Source organism: Scyliorhinus torazame, chromosome 9, assembly GCF_047496885.1.
Source record: "Scyliorhinus torazame isolate Kashiwa2021f chromosome 9, sScyTor2.1, whole genome shotgun sequence".
NCBI classification, from domain to species: domain Eukaryota; kingdom Metazoa; phylum Chordata; class Chondrichthyes; order Carcharhiniformes; family Scyliorhinidae; genus Scyliorhinus; species Scyliorhinus torazame.
The window spans coordinates 248,539,958-248,557,689 of record NC_092715.1 but is presented as its reverse complement, the minus strand read 5'-3'; the positions used below and the strand labels follow the sequence as shown (position 1 = coordinate 248,557,689).

The following is a 17,732-nucleotide window of genomic DNA, read 5'->3' as shown; positions in this document are numbered from 1 at the left end:
GAAGCACGGAGGTTGGCAAACTAAAGAAGCTTTATGATGGCAGAGCCAGCAGGCAGGGATTTACCGTCGTACCTGTAATATATGGGCAGTGCCCTAATACATACAATATACCATTAGTGATGTCTACAACATTCACCCCCTGTTAAAAAAAAGTCCGGTGGGGTGACAAAAACATTACAAATTAAGCCTGTCGGGGGCTCAGACCCTCCGCCGCGATCGCCTCAGCCCTGGTGGTGGTGTGGGCGCCGACGTGGTCACCTGCGACTCCGGGAGCGTGTTGTCCTCGTCTTCGTCACCCCTGAGTGAATCCAGTGGGAGGACGGATCCCGCTGGGGTGGGGGCTGCGGTGAGATTTTCTGGTGAGAAGGTGGGTGGCGCAGGGGTGAATGAGGCAACCGGGGGAGGTGTCAGGTCGGGAGTCATGGGTGGGGACCCAGCGGGTGCCAAGTCCCGGAGCGGAGGGAGACTGTGTCTTGGCACCCATTGGGGTGTGCTACGTAGGGGTACTGCGGGTTTGCATGTAGTAGGTGGACTTTCTCGACAAAGGGTCCGATTTATGGCTCCACAGTTGCTTCCGGAGGAGGACGGGTCCAGAAACTGTCAGCCATGTTGGGAGTGAGACCCAGGAGGTGGACTTCCAGGGAAAGGCGTTTGTGAGGGTCTCATTAGTGGCGGTGCAGAGGAGCGACCGGATGAAGTGGAGCGTGTCGGGGAGGACCTCCTGCCAGCGGGAGAACGGGAGATTTTTAGACCACAGGGCCAGCAGGACGGCCTTCCAGACCGTCCCTTTCTCCCTCTCCACCTGCCCGTTTCCCCGGGGGTTGTAGCTGGTCGTCCTGCTCGAGGCGATGCTCTTGCTGAGCAGGAACTGACGCAGCTCATGGCTCATGAACGAGGATCCCCGATCGCTGTGGATGTAGGTGGGGAAACCGAACAGAGTGAAAATGCTGTGCAGGGATTTGATTACCGTGGCAGAAGTCATGCCGGGGCACGCGATGGCGAAAGGTAACCAGGAGTACTCGTCAATTATGTTGGTGAAGTACACGTTGCGGTCGGTGGAGGGGAGGGGCCGTTTGAAGTCCATACTGAGGCGTTCAAAGGGGTGGGAGGCTTCACCAGATGCGCTCTATCTGGCCGGTAGAAGTGCAGCTTGCACTCTGCGCAGACTTGGCAGTCTCTGGTAACGGTCCTGACCTCCTCAATGGAGTAAGGCAGGTTGTGGGCCTTGACAAAATGGAAGAACCGGGTGACCCCCGGGTGGCAGAGGACATAGTGGAGAGCCCGGAGTCGGTCCACTTGTGCGCTGGCACAGGTACCGCGGGATACTGCATCAGGGGGCTCGTTGAGTTTCCCCGAACGATACAAGATCTCATAATTATAGGTGGAGAGCTTGATCCTCCACCTCAAAATCTTGTCATTTTTGATCATGCCCCGCTGTGTATTATTAAATATTAAGGCAACTGACCGTTGGTCAGTGAGGAGAGGGAATCTCCTGCCGGCCAGGTAATGCCTCCAATGTCGCACAGCTTCCACAATGGCTTGGGCCTCCGTTTTGACAGAGGAGTGCCGAATTTTGGAGGCATGGAGGGTGCAGGAAAAGAAGGCCATGCGTCTGCCCGCCTGGTTGAGGGTGGCGGCCAGAGCCACGTCTGATGTATCGCTCTCCACCTGAAAGGGGAGGGTCTCGTCGACCGCGTGCATCGTGACCTTGACGATGTCTGCCTTGATGTGGCTGAACGCCTGGTGGGCCTCAGCCATCAGGGGAAAAACTGTGGACTTGATGAGTGGGCGGGCCTTGTCCGCATAATTAGGGACCCACTGGGCGTAATACAAGAAAAACCCCAGGCATCATTTCAGGGCCTTGGGGCAGTGGGGGAGAGGGTGCTCCAGGAGGGGGCGCATGCGGTCGGGGTTGGGCCCTAGGACTCTATTTTCCACTAGTAGCCAAGGGTGGCTAAGCGGTTGATACGGAACATGCATTTCCCCTTATTGTATGTGAGGTTAAGGAGTTTGGCGGTATGGAGGAATTTTTGGAGGTTTGCGTCGTGGTCCTGCTGATCGTGGCCACAGATGGTGACATTATCTAGGTACGGGAAGGTGCCCCGCAGGCCGTACTGGTCAACCATTCGGTCCATCCCGCCCTGGAAGACTGAGACCCCATTGGTGATGCCGACGAGAACTCTGAGGAAGTGATAGAGGCGGCCATCTGCTTCGAATGCAATGTATTGGCGGTCCTCCGGGCGGATGGGGAGTTGGTGGCAGACGGACTTCAAGTCAACTGTAGAGAAGACTCGATACTACGCAATCTGATTGACCATGTCAGATATGCGTGGGAGGGGGTACGCACCGAGCTGCGTATACTGGTTCATGGTCTGACTGTAGTCAATGACCATCCTGTGCTTCTCCCCAGTCTTCACCACCACTACTTGAGCTCTCCAGGGGCTATTGCTGGCCTCAATGATCCCCTCCCGCAGAAGCCGTTAGGACCACCGACCTGATGAAGGTCCTATCTTGGGCACTGTACCGTCTGCTCCTAGTGCCGACGGGTTTGCAGTCCGGGGTGAGGTTCGCAAACAGAGAAGGTGAATCGACCTTAAGGGTCGTGAGGCAGCAGACGGTGAAGGGGGGGGGGGGGGGGGGGGGGTGGTTCGCGAATTTCAAAGTAAGGCTTTGGAGATGGCATTGAAAATCCAGGCCAAGCAACAGGGCAGCGCAGAGGTAGGGGAGGACGTAGAGCCTGAAGTTGCTGAACTCTACGCCCTGGATGGCGAGGGCCGCGTTCCAGTACCCCCGGATTTCAACGGAATGGGATCCGGAGGCCAGGGAGATTTTCTGGGTGACTGGGTATACCAGGAGGGAGCAGCGCCTTACCGTAGTGGGGTGGATGAAACTCTCTGTGCTCCCGGAGTCAAAGAGGCAGGTCGTCTCATGTCCGTTGATCTTCATCATTGTCGTAGCGGTCGCATGGTTACAGGGCCGAGACTGATCCAGGGTGATGGAGGCGAGCTGCGGAAGATGTTGGGAGGTCTCAGGCTGATCAGCAGTGGCGGAGATAGCAGTAGGCGGCAAACGGCCAGACGAGCCGGGGTCCTGAGGCACGGTCCAAAATGGCGCTGAAGATGGCGGAGCCTACGGGCCGCACATGGTGGGCGGCATCATAGATGGCGGCGCCCACGGGCCGCACGTGGATTGTGGTGGGGAAGATGGCGGCGCCCATGGGCCGCACGTGGTTTGCGGAGGAGAAGATGGCGACGCCCCTGGGTCGCACATGGGGGGTGGAGAAATGCTGGGCCTGGAAACAGCGGCGACCGACCGGGCCTGGCAAACAGAAACAAAGTGTCCTTTCTTCCCACACCCGGTGCAGGTCGCGCTCCGCGCCGGGCAGCGCTGTCTTGGGTGTTTGCTTTGTCCACAAAAATAACACTTGGGCCCCCCAGAGTTGGCTGGCTGCCACGCGGCGCAGGCTTGCGGTGAGCTGGAGTTGGCAGCTGGTGGGACCCACGAGGTTGACGCGCGGTCGGGGGTGTAGGACTCCAGGTTACGGGAAGCCATTTCTAGTGAATTTGCAAGCTGCCTACTCCCCGCAAGATCGAGCTTACCCCCTTCCAGTAGTCACTGGCGAACGTACGTAGACTGCATGCATCTCTGATTAAAAGTTTGGTGTGTTGGACTGCCGAAATTGCCTGGCAGTCAAAGTTCCTACCGAGGATCTGGAGGGCCCGCAAGAAATCATCCAGAGTCTCCCCTGGGAGTTGCCGTCTCGTGGCCAGGAGGTGCCTGACGTACACTTGGTTCACCGGTTTAACGTAATGTCCCTTTAGGAGCGTCATCGCTTCTGAGTAAGTGGGCGCATCCTGGATGAGGGGGGAAATTTCAGGGCTCACCCGCAAGTAAAGGACTTAGAATTCTGTGAGTCTGAGGGTTCTTCAGTGGCTGCTCTGAGGTAGCCTTCGAAGCAGGCTAGCCAGTGTCGAAGGTAGACGTGGCATTGGCTGCGTGAGGGCTCAGCTGCAGGCGATCAGGCTTGATTAGAAGATCCATCTTTTAAAACCTTGTGCAATAAATTGATGTACTGTCAATTACCACGAGACGAGAATGGTGAAACAATCGAGGCTTTATTGCACAAGGTGTTGTGCCTCCCGCAGCTGGAAGCAGAATGGAATCAACGCAGGAGAGCATACACTTTTATACGCCGCCTGCTGGGCGGAGCCAGCAGGCAGGTGTCATAATATACATCTATGTATATAATGGAGTGCAGACAGGCAGTGATTGACACACAGGATGACCAGTAAGCACACACAACAGAGCAGCCAATCATCAGACAGGACACAAACACTATAAAGCCAGAGGGCACCAGTTTTCCCGCTCTCTCGGGACCCAGCCTCTGAGACAGTCAGAGTTAGTGAGCTGGCCAGTGCAAACACCATGTGGTAGCTAATAAGTCTGGTTAGGCTTGTATCAGGTCTCCAGTCAAGTCAGCATAGTGTCAACCCACAGTTAAACATGTATAATAGTTTAGATGTTAAATAAAATCGTGTTGCATCTTATCAAGTGTTGGAGGTCTGTCTCTCGCTACACTGCATCAAGTGCAGTCCACATCGATCCAGCTTACCCAACACATCAGCAAGGATTTACCATCGTACCTGTAATATATGGGCAGTGCCGTAATACATACAGTATACCACTAGTGGTGTCTACCACACTTTATTAGCCACACTTTATTAACAAGGTGTGCAGTACAGGCTGCTTCTTTACTCTGCACGGTTACCTGCACCAGCGATCGGCGACGTTTGTCATGCATAAGTCATTATACAGTGCTCAATGCAGCTTCAGTGCTGCTTTGCAGAAATCAGTATAAACACATAACAGAAGGATACGCTGATAGGGTAAAATGAAGTTGGGCAAGAGGCTAACAAATAGCACAAAGGCAGGCACAGGCCTGTTGGGCTGAATGTCCTATTCCGGTAAAATGCTGTAATACATGACTAATATTCTACACGTGGTAACATATCATCACTTTCTTCCTCCAAGTTTATTTTATCAAAGGCAATGCAATTATCTTTTTTCATTCATTCACAGGATGTGGGCATCATTGGCAAAGCCAACATTTACTGCCCCACCCTAATTACCTTTGAGAAGCTCGTGTTGAGCTGCCTTCTTGAACGTGGCTGGGTAGGCCTTTTCAGAGAATAATTATGAGTCAACTACATTGCAGTGAGCCTGGAGTCAGGTATGTATGGTAATACCAGGTAAGAATAGTGGATTTCCTTCCCTCAAGGGCATTAATGAATCAGACAAGTTTTTACAACAACCCAATAGTAAATTCCTTCCAGATTTAATTAATTAACTAAATTTAATTTTGCAGACTGCCGTGGTGGAATTTGAACTCGTGTCTCCAGGTCATTCATCCAGGCCTCTGGATTAGTAGTCCCATAGCCGAACCACAATGTTACAGTTCTGTGTATGTATCAATCCTCATTCGTCATCATGAGTTACCATTGATCAATAACTAATGACATAAAATCACAACCTTAATTATCAACGCAAAATTGTTTAGGGAGATTTGTCATGTTTGTGCATTTAGACCAAAAATTGTTTAAATCAATTCTGAAAAGCTGCAGCATTAAAGTAATCAAGATCACCAGTGGACACAATTCAGAGGGTCGCCTTTTATTTTGCCACAAGTGACTGACTGCACCTATCCATTTTTCCAAATATCATAACCCAATTTCTTTTTCTTCTTTATCTATTTTTACATGAAAATGTAGATTGATATATAAAATGTTAGCTAACTCTCCTATAAGGATATTGCTACAATTTTAGATCTATGTTTAATCGCGTTCTCCTGCCAGTGATTTGACAGTCATTCCCATGAGCAGATGTTCTCTCCTGATCATCCAGAAGCAACACGTTTTGGGTCATCTCCACGAGGGGCTAAACAGGTAACGTCCTTTGAGTAATCAGCATACTAAATTAAACATGAATTGGGATTTTCCTTGAAGATGTCTCTGCTTCTCCTCAGCCACCACAGTGGGAAGGATGGAATAAACATGTTGCTGCGGGAGTCCGAAAGACTGCAGCAAATTAAAATGAGAGCAGCTGTGTGAAGCAAAAGGGGCCAAGTCACTTCTCTTGCGGCATTTGGCATAAATCTAAAGATCCACTGGATACTCATCTTACTTTTCTGATGGAAGAGAATGCACAGAATGTGGCATTTCACGCGGCATCCTCTTCCACGAGTACCAGAAGCCAAATTTTGGCCAAATGAAATACCCATGAGCAAAGACTGTGGGCGGAAACCTATCAGAACTCGGTAAAGCCTGATTTCGGGTGGAGAAGGAAGCGTGTAGCCCGCCAACAGTAATGGCAGCTTTTTCCATCGTATTGCGCGGCACTTGGGGAAAAGAATGAACAAGCACAGGTTACACGTCGGATCACTGGCGGGCAGGCCTCTGAATCGACCACACCAAGGTCTCATTGCACATTCCCCTCTCCTAATTTATGACCATTCAGATAATAATCTGCATTCTCGTTTTTGCTACCAAAGTAGATAACCTCACATTTATCCAAATTATATTGCCATTCATTTGCCCACTCTCTCAACTTGTCTAAATCACACAGAAAAATCTCAACATTGTCACCGCAACTCACCCTCCCATCCAACTTTGTGTCCTCTGCACAGTTAGAGAATTACATTTCATTCCCTCATCTAAATCATAAATCGATATTGAGAATAGCTGGGGTTCCAGCACAGATCCCTATGGTCCCCCACTAATCACTGCCTGCCATTTGGAAAAGGACCCATTTATTCCTACACTTTGTTTCTGTCTGACAACCAGTTTTCTATCCAACTCAATACACTACCCCTAATCCCATGCACTTCAATTTTACTTTAATCTCTTTTGTGGGTCTCGGTTGAAAGTCTTCTGAAAGTCCAAATATATCAAAACCACTGACTCCCCCTCATCACTTCTACGAGGTACATCCTCAAAGAATTCCAGTAGATTTGTCAAGCAGGATTTCCCTTTTGCAAATTCATGCCGACTCTGTCCAATCCTGCCAATGTTTTACAAGTGCTCTGCTATTAAATCTTTTATAATGGACTCTAACAGTTCACCGCTACCAACATCAGGCTGACTGGTCTGTTTTCTCTCTAGTCATCCTGAAATCACTACCTTTGAGGTCCGACTTCTCAACTTTCTTCCTAACTTCCTATGATCGGCTTTTAGGACCTCATCACTTTTTTTTACCTATGCCATTTGTACCAATATGTACCATGAAGACTGGCTTTTCACCCTTCCCCCTGCAGACTATCTTGTAACTGCTCCGAGACATCCTTAACCCGAGCAGCAGGGAGGCAATGCAGCATCCTAGTTTCTCGCTTTAGGCCACAGAAACATCTATTTATGCTGCTTACAATTGAATCCCTGAGAACATTTGCATTCCCACACTTTTTACTCCTCCCCTTTGCAACAGAACCAACCGTGGTGCAACAGATTTTCCTGTTGCTACTTTTCCCTGAGAGGTCATTCCCCTCAACAGTATCCAAAGCGGTATATCTGTTTTGCAGAGAAATGGCCTCAGGAGATTCCTGGACTGCCTGCCCAACCCTCTTGCCCTGTCTGGTAGTCATCCATTCCCTTCATGCCTGTGGAGTCTGCCTGACTGCGGTGTGGCCACCTCTAAACATGCTATCCACAATGCTCCCTGCCCCATGGATGTTCCACAGTGTCCCCAGCCATTGCTCCACTTATGAAACCTGGCCTTCCAGGAGCTGCAGCTGGAGACACCTCCTGCATACATGCTGGTCCCAGGCACTGGAAAAGTTCCCAGCTTCCCACTTGGAGCATGAAGAGCAACCTACGGCTTTGAGCTCTCCTGCTTTTAAATTAAACCTTTGGAAGGTGTTTGATATCAGATTATATCTAATTCTCTAGGCCCCTTCTTTCCTGGTCCTCATTACTACCAAATATAGCCCTTAGGGCGGTATGCTAGCACAGAGAGCACCAGGGACCCGGGCTTGATTGGCGGCTTGGGTCACTGTCTGTGTAGAGCCTACACGTTCTCCCGGTGTCTGCATGGGTTTCCACCAGGTGCTTCAGTTTCCTCCCACAAGTCAGAAAAGACATGCTTGTTTGGTGAATCGGACATTCTGAATTCTCCCTCAGTATACCCAAACAGCTGCCGGAGTGTGGCGACAAGGGGATTTTCACAGTAACTTCATTGCAGTGTTAATGTAAGCCTACTTGTGACATGAATAAAGATTATTATTACAAACTATAAACCACAAAAAGAGCTTTCAAACTAGAAGCGAGAACAGTAGCAAAGACTTTCCCAACATTATATATTACTTGCCAACCAACACTCTCTCTTGTAGCCTTTACTGCTGCTGCTGCAGCAGGGCAAGACCACTCTCTGAAGATTGAAAAAGTTAGAAAGCAAGGAGAAAAAGCAAAAAGCACCTCTTTCAACTCTGCACCGAATTCTCACTCTGTTCCAAATTCCCGATACCCACACACTGTGCCTCACTCCGAGTGTGGATGTGCTCTCTCTCCCACTGGTTATGTGCAAAGTTCACTGTATTGTACTTGACATACGGTACTTGAATTTCCAAAAGGCATTTGATAAAGTGCCACATCAAAGGTTATTGCAGAAAATAATAGCATGGATAAAAGCTTTGCTGACTGGCAGAAAAAAATGGGTCTTTTTTCTGAGATACGATGTGATGAGTGTAATCCTGCAAGGGTTTGTGCTGGAGCCTCAACTTTTGACAACTTATATCAATGACGGAGATGAGAGGAGCAAAGGCATGGTAGCTCAATTTGCAGATGACACATGAATAGGTGGGAAAGTATGTTGCAAAGAGGACATAAAGAGGTTGCAGATGAATATAAATGGATTGAGTGAGAGGGCACAAATCTGGCAGGTGGAGTATAATGTGGAAAAATGTGAAGTGGAGTATTATTTTAAGCGGAGAACAACTGCAGAATTCCAAGGTGCAGAGACATCTAGGGGTTGTAATGCCTGAGTCAAAAAATGTTAGTAAGCAGGCACAGCAAGTAATTAAGAAGGCTAATGGAATGCTACCCTTTATTATAACAGGAATTTAAATTATAAGTAAGGATGTTATGCTTCAGTTATACAGGACATCGGTGAGACCTGGGGCGAGATTCTCCGACCCCCCGCCGTGTCGGAGAATCGCCGGGGGCTGGCGTGAATCCCGCGCCCACCGGTTGCCGAAGTTTCCGGCACCTGAGATTCGGCGGGGGCGGGAATCGCCCCCCCCCGCGCGATTCTCTGGCCCGGATGGGCCGAAGTCCCGCCGCTAAAATGCCTGTCCCGCCGGCGTAAATTAAACCACCTACCTTACCGGCGGGACAAGGCGGCGCGGGCGGGCTCCGGGGTCCTGGGGGGGGCGCGGGGCGATCTGGCCCCGGGGGGTACCCCCACGGTGGCCTGGCCCGCGATCGGGGCCCACCGATCCGCGGGCGGGCCTGTTTCGTGGGGGCACTCTTTCCCTTCCGCCTTCGCCACGGTCTCCACCATGGTGGAGGCAGAAGAGACTCCCTCCACTGCGCATGCGTGGGAAGCTGTCAGCGGCCGCTGACGCTCCCGCGCATGTGCCGCCCGGAGATGTAATTTCCGCGCCAGCTGGCGGGGCACCAAAGGCCTTTTCCGCCAGCTGGCGGGGCGGAAATTTGTCCGGTGCCGACCTAGCCCCTCAAGGTTGGGGCTCGGCCCCCAAAGATGCGGAGCATTCCGCACCTTTGGGGCGGCGCGATGCACGTCTGATTTGCGCCGTTTTGGGCGCCAGTCGGCGGACATCGCGCCATTTCCGGAGAATTTTGCCCCATATCATGAATATTGTGTGCAGTTTTAGCCTTCTTATTAAAGAAAGATGTAAATGCATTGGAGGCGGTTCAGAGGAAATTTATGAGATTGATACCTGGAATGAGTGGGTTGTCTTATGAGGATAGGTTGGACAGACTGGGCTTGTTTCCACTGGAGATAAGAAGGTGAGGGGTGACTTGATCAATGCGTGTAAGATCCTGAATGATCTTGACGAGGTGGAAATGGAATGGGTGTTTCCTCTTGTGGGCGAGTCTGAAACTAGGGAGCACTGCTTTAAAATTAGGGGTTGCCCTTTTAGGTCAGAGAGGAGCAGAATTTCTTTTCTGCGGGTTGTACGGTTTTGGAACTCTGCCTCAGAACGCAGTGGAGGTGGGGTCACTGAATGTTTTTAAGACGGAGGTTATCAGGCCTAGATGGGTAATGTGTAATTCAAAACATACACAGATCAGCCATGATCTTAATGTTTCCTTTGGTTGTTGAATTCAACTTTGTTTGAACTTACCTTTTAGGGCCTCCTGCGCTTTTGTAGTTCATTAATTAATAACATACATCACTAAATGAGAAACAAAATACGTTAATGCACAAAAAATAAAAATTTAACAAGTGCGAGCCGGCATTGTTAAAATAAATGTACAAGTTTGTACCAGTTAAAACTTACATAAGTAAAATCAAATTGGGCTGTGAGTTTTATTGTAACCTTACAAAGCTAAAGTATGTTTTCGTGCATCACCTGTATTTCCTTCCAAAAGAGTTTCTCTCTGTCATAGAATCCCCCAAAGTCCTGGTATTGCCGAAGAAGCTCAATAGGTGACTGAGATCCATAACGGTCCAATTTGGGCATGTTAAGATCATCCACAAAAATGATGACTCTCTTATTCCATGGAGCACCTGTTCAAAAAAATAGCCATTCTAATTAAACTTTTGTGGGTCAGTATATTCATGCTATCAAACAGGATAGCTGAAATAACAAGCTTTTTTTTTGTTTTATAAATTTAGAGTACCCAATTCATTTTTTTCCCAATTAAGGGTCAATTTAGCGTGGCCAATTCACCAAGCGTGCCTAACATTTTGGGTTGTGAGGGTGAGACCCACACAGACACGGAGAGAATGTGAAAACTCTGGACAGTGACCCAGGGTCGGGATCGCCCCCGGGTCTTCAGCGCTGGGAGGCAGCAGTGCTAACCACTGCATCACTGTGCTGCCCTGAAATAACAAACTTATCTCCAAATCAAGATCACGGCTGAAATTCTCCGGCTGTTCGCTGGTGGGGAGATTCTTTGGTCCTGCGGGCAGCGCACCCCCGCTCGCAGGTTTCTTGGTGGCATGGGGTGACTTCGATTGAAATTCCCATTGATAACAATGGTGCGCCACCTCCCACTGCCAAGGAACATGCCAATTCACATTTTCCATTGGCTTGTATGGGCTTACACAATTTCAACATTCATTGTTTTAAAGTGTTTTGTTTGGTAATTATGGAATGTATGAAAAAGATTACAATCTATTGTTGTGTGTAATGTGGCATGTTTCTTGACTTCCAACAAATTCCTTCATCCAATCTTTCCATAGGATTTTTATGCTTCTGTGACCTATGAATCTTTACTGCATAAAACTAAATTTAATATCTATGTATAATAATAGCTTATTTAATGTGAAATTTGTTATTGGTGCTAAGAAAAAACTTTGTCAAAGTGTAGAGATCTAAACTCGTAGAAAATCTGTTGAAGAATCAATTTGCTTTCTTTACCACATCCCATGACCAAGTTACGAGGCAAATTTTGCAAACTTGTTTCACAGAGGGAAGACTTTGGGTAAAAGCAATCATCAGGAAGAAGAATCAGTCCCAAGAAGCGAATAACTTTGCTAAATCCTCTGACATGGAATAATCGATTTACAGTGTTGTTGTCAGCCTGATCGATGACGCTGGGTTTATATCACGAGAACATCAAGGTGGCTGACATTGGCCTATGGACCCTCACTGACAACGCTGAGCCAATGACACCATCCTATAGCCGAAATGGAAACTCGGAGACTTAAGGGGATGGCCACTGATGGCATTATAGTTGGAGACAAAATCACTTCAGTGCTTTGTATTGGATATCTTCCCCGGTGCCCTGGGCACTGTGTAAAATTCTGAGTCGTCATTGTACAAATGATCTGACAATGGTTTCTGGTTCTGTGGCGGAAAGCATTCTGTTCTTTGGGTATTGAATATCTGAAAAACGCTAGGAGCTGATTTTTTAGTGCATTGCCAGTCAGGTTTCTTTGCAAAAATAAAATGCAGGCCTCCCAGTGCACAGGCAAGGAGCAAATTGTGCAACATCTGATGCCAGCTGCTCTTAAAAGCATACTGGTCACCTTAGCATTTTGGTATGGTTAACACAATGCATTTACCACACATAAACAGGCCATTCGATTCCACTAGTCTGTGCTGTTGTTCCATCTCTGCAAAATGCCTCCTCCCACCCTCCTACATCTAACCCTATCAGCATATCCTGCTATTCCTTCTTCCCTCAAGTACTTGTTGAGCTTCACCTTAAATGACTCCATCTGGCAGAAAGTTTGACAATCTAATCACTCCCTGCCTAAAGAAATTGCTCCTAAATTCCTTTTGCATTTATTAGTGACCACCTTACAATCATGACTCTTAGTTTTTGATGGCTGCATCATAGAAAACATTTTCTACACACCTATCCCATCAAATCTGCTAATGCTTTTACAGGCATTTATCAAGTGACATTTCAACTTTCTCCTTTCTTGGGAAAAGTGTCCCAGGCTGCTCCGTCTTTCCTTGGAGCTGCAGCTTCACGGTTCTGGTATCATTCTTGATCCTTGGGCAGTTTGGCCTGTTTGGGAGATTCCTTGCTGAGGGTAGCATCTCTATCTCCTTCGTCATCCCTTCCCTCTCCTCAGTGATGAAGTCACGCATGTTCCTGCCCAACTGCCTGGAGAGTCAGTCTCCCTCAGTTATGGTTTTTTTCTCATCCCTGGAACAATTCTGATGAATCTTCTCTCTACCTTCTCAAGGGCCCATGCTGCAAAATTGCCCATATAAGATGATACAGTCAGAAACACTGGCCTGTGGTTACTATGTATGTCCTTATACCCTTTCTTGAATAAGGGCTAACATTTGCCAACTCTCCAATCCTCTGGGACCCCCTCTGAATTTAGGGAAGACTGAAAGATTCTGGACAAAGGCTACAAGGACATCAACCAATAAAATGCAGTTGGAAGTGGAAGCAAGAACGTGAAGAAAGGAACTCTCGGCATCATGAGGCCAGAGGATTGGACAAATGCAATGGGGAAGGAGATACTACCTACAGTATAAAATCTACTGGAACAGGTGAAACAAAGTGGGCATGATGGGAAACAAATGCTGGAGGAGACTGCGAATCAACAGGCTGCAGGAGATATGCTTTCGTCAGAGAGCAGCTCACATCTTGCTCCAATCAGGGACAAATAATTATAACACAATACATCTGAAATTCTGCCATTGAAAACACATCCCCCCCCCTCAAAATCAAATGAGCCAGTAGCAGTCAAGGTTACTGTGGGCTTGAATTTCTTCACCACTGGAACCTTTCAAGGATCAGACGTTTGCGACATCTCAGTCGGCTGCGTACTCCTGCATCAGTCAGCTGACAGTCGCCCACTTCGTCAAAGCTGGAGATAACATTACATTCCCGACCAATGGGGCCTCACTGGCTCAGAGGGCACACGGTTTTGCCACCATCACCAGAGTTTCCATAGTGTGAGAAATATTGACGGCACGTGTGTGGCCATTAAGACACTGACTGAATGACTGGAAAGGTTTATTAACAGGAAGACGTTCCACTCCCTGAATGTGCTGCTGATCTGTGACCATAAGGAGAGCTTTTTCACCTGTGTGCATGCTATCCTGGTAGCTGCCATGATGCTTCAATCCATCAGTAAAACGTTCCACAGCTGTTCCATCCCAAACCCCAAATCCATTGATAGATTTTAGGGGACAAGGGCGATCATTTGAGGAACAATACAAAAGTACTAATGCTACAGATGCTGGAAATCAGAAATAAAAACATCAAAATATCTTGAAATGTTCAGCAGGTTATGCAGCATTTGTGGAGAGAAAAATCATCTACCTGAAACATGGGGCGGGATTCTCCGACCCCCCCGCTGGGTCAGAGAATCGCTGGGGGCTAGCGTGAATCCCGCCCCCGCCGGTTGCCAAATTCTCCGGCGTGGCTATTCAGCGGGGGCGGGAATCGCGCCGCGGTGGTCGGCGGGCCCCCCCCCCCCGGCGATTCTCAGGCCCGCAATGTGCCAAAGTTACGCTGCTGGAATGCCTGTCTCGCCGGCGAGGATCAAACCACCTCTCTTCCCGGCCAGACTAGGCGGCACGGGTGGGCTCCGGGGTCCTGGGGTGGGGTGGGGTGGGGGTGGGGGGGCACGGGTCGATCTGGCCCCGGGGGGTGTCCCCACGGTGGCCTGGCCCGCGATCGGGGCCCACCGATCCGCGGGCGGGCCTGTGCCGTGGGGGCACACTTTTCCCTCCGCCTCGGCCACAGTCTTCACCATGGCCGACGCGGAAGAGACTCCCCTCCTGCGCATGTGCGGGGATGACGGCAGCAGCCACTGACGCTCCCGCGCATGCGCGGACTTCCATCGCCCAACGAAGTCCTTTCGGCCCCGGCTGGCGTGGCGCCAAAGGCCTTACCCGCCGGCTGGCCAACCACTCCGGCGCGGGGCTAGCCCCTCAAGGTGAGGGCTTGGCCCCTAAAGGTGCTGATTTGGGGCGGCCCGACGCCGGAGTGGTTCATGCCGCTCCATCCCGCCGGACCCCCTGCCCCGCTGGGTAGGGGAGAATCCCACCCATGATCTTTGTTTCTATTTCTTGAGTTCTCAGTCCTCTAAAAACAGAGAAGGCTCAGGTAGTCTGCTCACTCTTCTGGCTTTGCTATTGTGAAGGATGTGGTGGTTTCCACATCTTGGAAGATGCTGTTAGGGCCTCTCCTGGCTGTATCTCTGAAGGAGCAGCCCTCGTCATCAGGCCCTGCTGTACAGACGCACTCTCTGTCAGAAGGGCAGAGAGAGTTGAGGATTACAAGGGTGCCCTGACAGGTGTTAGACCTTCATCCTCTTCTGGCACATCCTCCACCATTGGTTGGTATTACAGCTGGCTTGAGGAAAGCTGCCACTGGGGTGCAACTGACATCCCATCCAGACACCTTTGGGGCAATGTGTGACTGACTTGTCCAGGATGCAGAGATTCATGTAATCCATAGATAGGGAGGAGGTGTGGGCTGGAGTAGGGTGCTCTTTCCAAGGGCCGGTGCATACTCGATGGGCCAAATGGCCTCCTTCTGCACTCACTGTAAATTCTATGATAAATATGGCTCTCCATGAGATTGACCACCCTCTCATTGAAAGGGCTTGTGCGCTCAAAGTTGAAGTCCTGAGACATTGTAGGGTTCAGTTGCTCCATGGACTCCTCCATTCACAGACCATGAGTCTGTGCGGCCTCAGAAAATTCTGACAGATGAGATCACGTAACTGTGACTCTATCGCTGCCCAGATGAGTGTCACGATACTCCTCCCCAGGGGAACTGATCACAGAAACCTCTGTTTCAGACACTTTCTCCTGCAAATTCGTGCAATGCTCCACCTAGCCAGTTAAAAGGAGGTGCACCAGATTGATTCCAGGGATGAAAGGGTTGACGTACGAGGAGAGATTAAACAGTTTGGACTTATACTTGATGGAAGGGAATCTGATTGAGGTGCATCAAATACTAAATGGGATTAATAAAGTAAACGTAGACCAAATGTTCTCCCTTGTGGGGTTATCTGGAACGAGAGGTCACAGGTAGAGGTTGAGAGGTGGTAGATTTCGAACTGAAATGAGGAGGAACTACTTCTCGCAGCGGGTGGTGAATTTGGGGAACTCACTGCCCCATAGTGCGGTGGAATCTGAGTCATTAAATGGTTTCATGAAATAGATAGATGTGTGTTTGATTAGAAAATGGGTTAAATTGATATGGGCAACAGGTGGAGAGGTGGTTTTGAGACCAGGAAGAGATCAGCCATGATCTGATTGAATGGCGCAGCAGGCTCGAAGGCTGAGTTGCAAACTTCTGCTCCTAATTACTATGTTCCTATGTTCCACACCCCAGTACCAATATCTCTAACTGTATGGAAGTGGGGGGGGGGGGGGGGGGTGTACAGTGACACTGCTGCCTCATAGCACCAGGCAATCGGGTTCAATTCCGGCTTCTGGTGACTATCTGTGTGAAGTTTGCACATTCTCCCCGTACCTGCGTGGGTTTCCTCCGGGTGCTCCAGTTTTCTCCCACAGTCCAAAGATGTGCAGGTTAGGTTGGGTTACGGGGGTAGGGTGGGCTTAGGCAGTGTGCTCATTCAGAGGGCTGGTGCAGACTCAATGGGCTGAATGGCCACCTTGTGCACTGTAAGGATAATATAAATCGTGGCCAAAGGACCCACTTGCACCCATGGATGGTGCACTAAACGGCAGTGACTCTGTTCCTCAGACATTTCTCCCTCCTGCTTCAGTCCGTGGGAAGACTGAGGAAGGGCATCTTGGGATTACACTGGAACTTGCATGAGACACAAGAGTAGCAAATATGAGTTAGCCTTCACAGCTCTGAAGGCTCTGCATTGTTAATGCCTTTCACACATCTGTGCTCGGCAGATTTTCGGACAAGGTGTTGCATGAACCTCATCAGCCACCTGCAACCAAACAATGACCATGCGCATCCAGAATGCAGTCTCCCAGTATCATACTTCCTCCAGCTGCATCAGCTTGTGATGTCTATGGTTGCCTTCTCTGATGCACACGAATTATCATACGAACGTACGCATTAAGACGAGTAGGTCAAATTATGAGGGACATACCTCCACGGATTTGGCTATTTTACGGGTGTTTTGAGCCCATTTTTCTTGCAAGAACAGGTCAGTGAGGGAAATATGGCCTGCCTGGAGAAGTACAGCTGTTCCATGTGAGGAGCCTCCATGACATAGTCACATGCCCCCAGAAGCCCTATGCCTGAGAATCTCTCCATAGACTGAGTGAGTGACCTGAGCACAAACTACTCCAGATTTGAGCAGCTGCAGTGAGAGTTGCAGAGTCTGTGCCTAAGGGGCTGTCCCATCTGGTGGAAGTCTCACTCACATTTCCAGCTCACATAATTTCATTAAAGTGCTTACTGTGCTGTATCCAGGTTTGCCAAACAGCTCCAGTGATGGTCATCATGTTGGCTTCCTCTTGTTCATTCACAGGCTCCAAATCTTCACAATGTTCACATAGAGTTGTTGAGAAAGGCCATTTAATTCAGAAACATATGTCCAGTAATCCCACTCAAAACAGCAAGTAAATTCAAATTCATTACTTTGCTGTCACTTGCATCATTTCCGCATTACAATCTGTACCCAAGTGCTAAAGAAAATAGAACGAACGAGGAGCTGCACTCCGTCATTTAGGCATGGTGTTTGAAAGCGACACTCAGCAAGCAAGGTGAAGTCAAAACCAATGATTTTGCAAAGGCTTTTTCTTTGAATTCTTAGCTTATTAAGAGAGGGAACTTTCCAGAGAGTCAAACAAGCAAATCCCAGCTATGAGAGGCAGCAGAATATTATTTTTAAAATATCTTCCTCAGCCAGCACTTTGAGCAAGGTTCTAAGCAGCAGTTATAATAAAAGCCATCAAGGAGGGCCCTTTATCCTGTCTTCCCCGGGCAGAAACATCTCTGCTCCTGCCTCTTGTGCCTGCCCGTTTTGGTGGCAGACCCATTCCTGACCTTGTTAGGAACCCGAGCATGTGAAAATCCCATCTGATTCGTATTCCTGACAAGAGGCGGGTTCGCAATTGAGGATTGAACCTGCCTCCCTTT

The 17,732-nt window shown here is 49.2% G+C and overlaps 1 protein-coding gene across 1 annotated transcript in view; it reads right to left on the bottom strand.

Moving 5' to 3' along the window:
* dnah6 (dynein, axonemal, heavy chain 6) overlaps nt 1-17,732 on the bottom strand; it is a 522,203-nt gene that overhangs the window by 273,753 nt on the left and 230,718 nt on the right. The window contains exon 40 of the mRNA XM_072517256.1: nt 10,583-10,740. Within this exon, the coding sequence (XP_072373357.1) occupies nt 10,583-10,740 (158 nt within the window). The remainder of the gene's footprint in view (nt 1-10,582; nt 10,741-17,732) is intronic.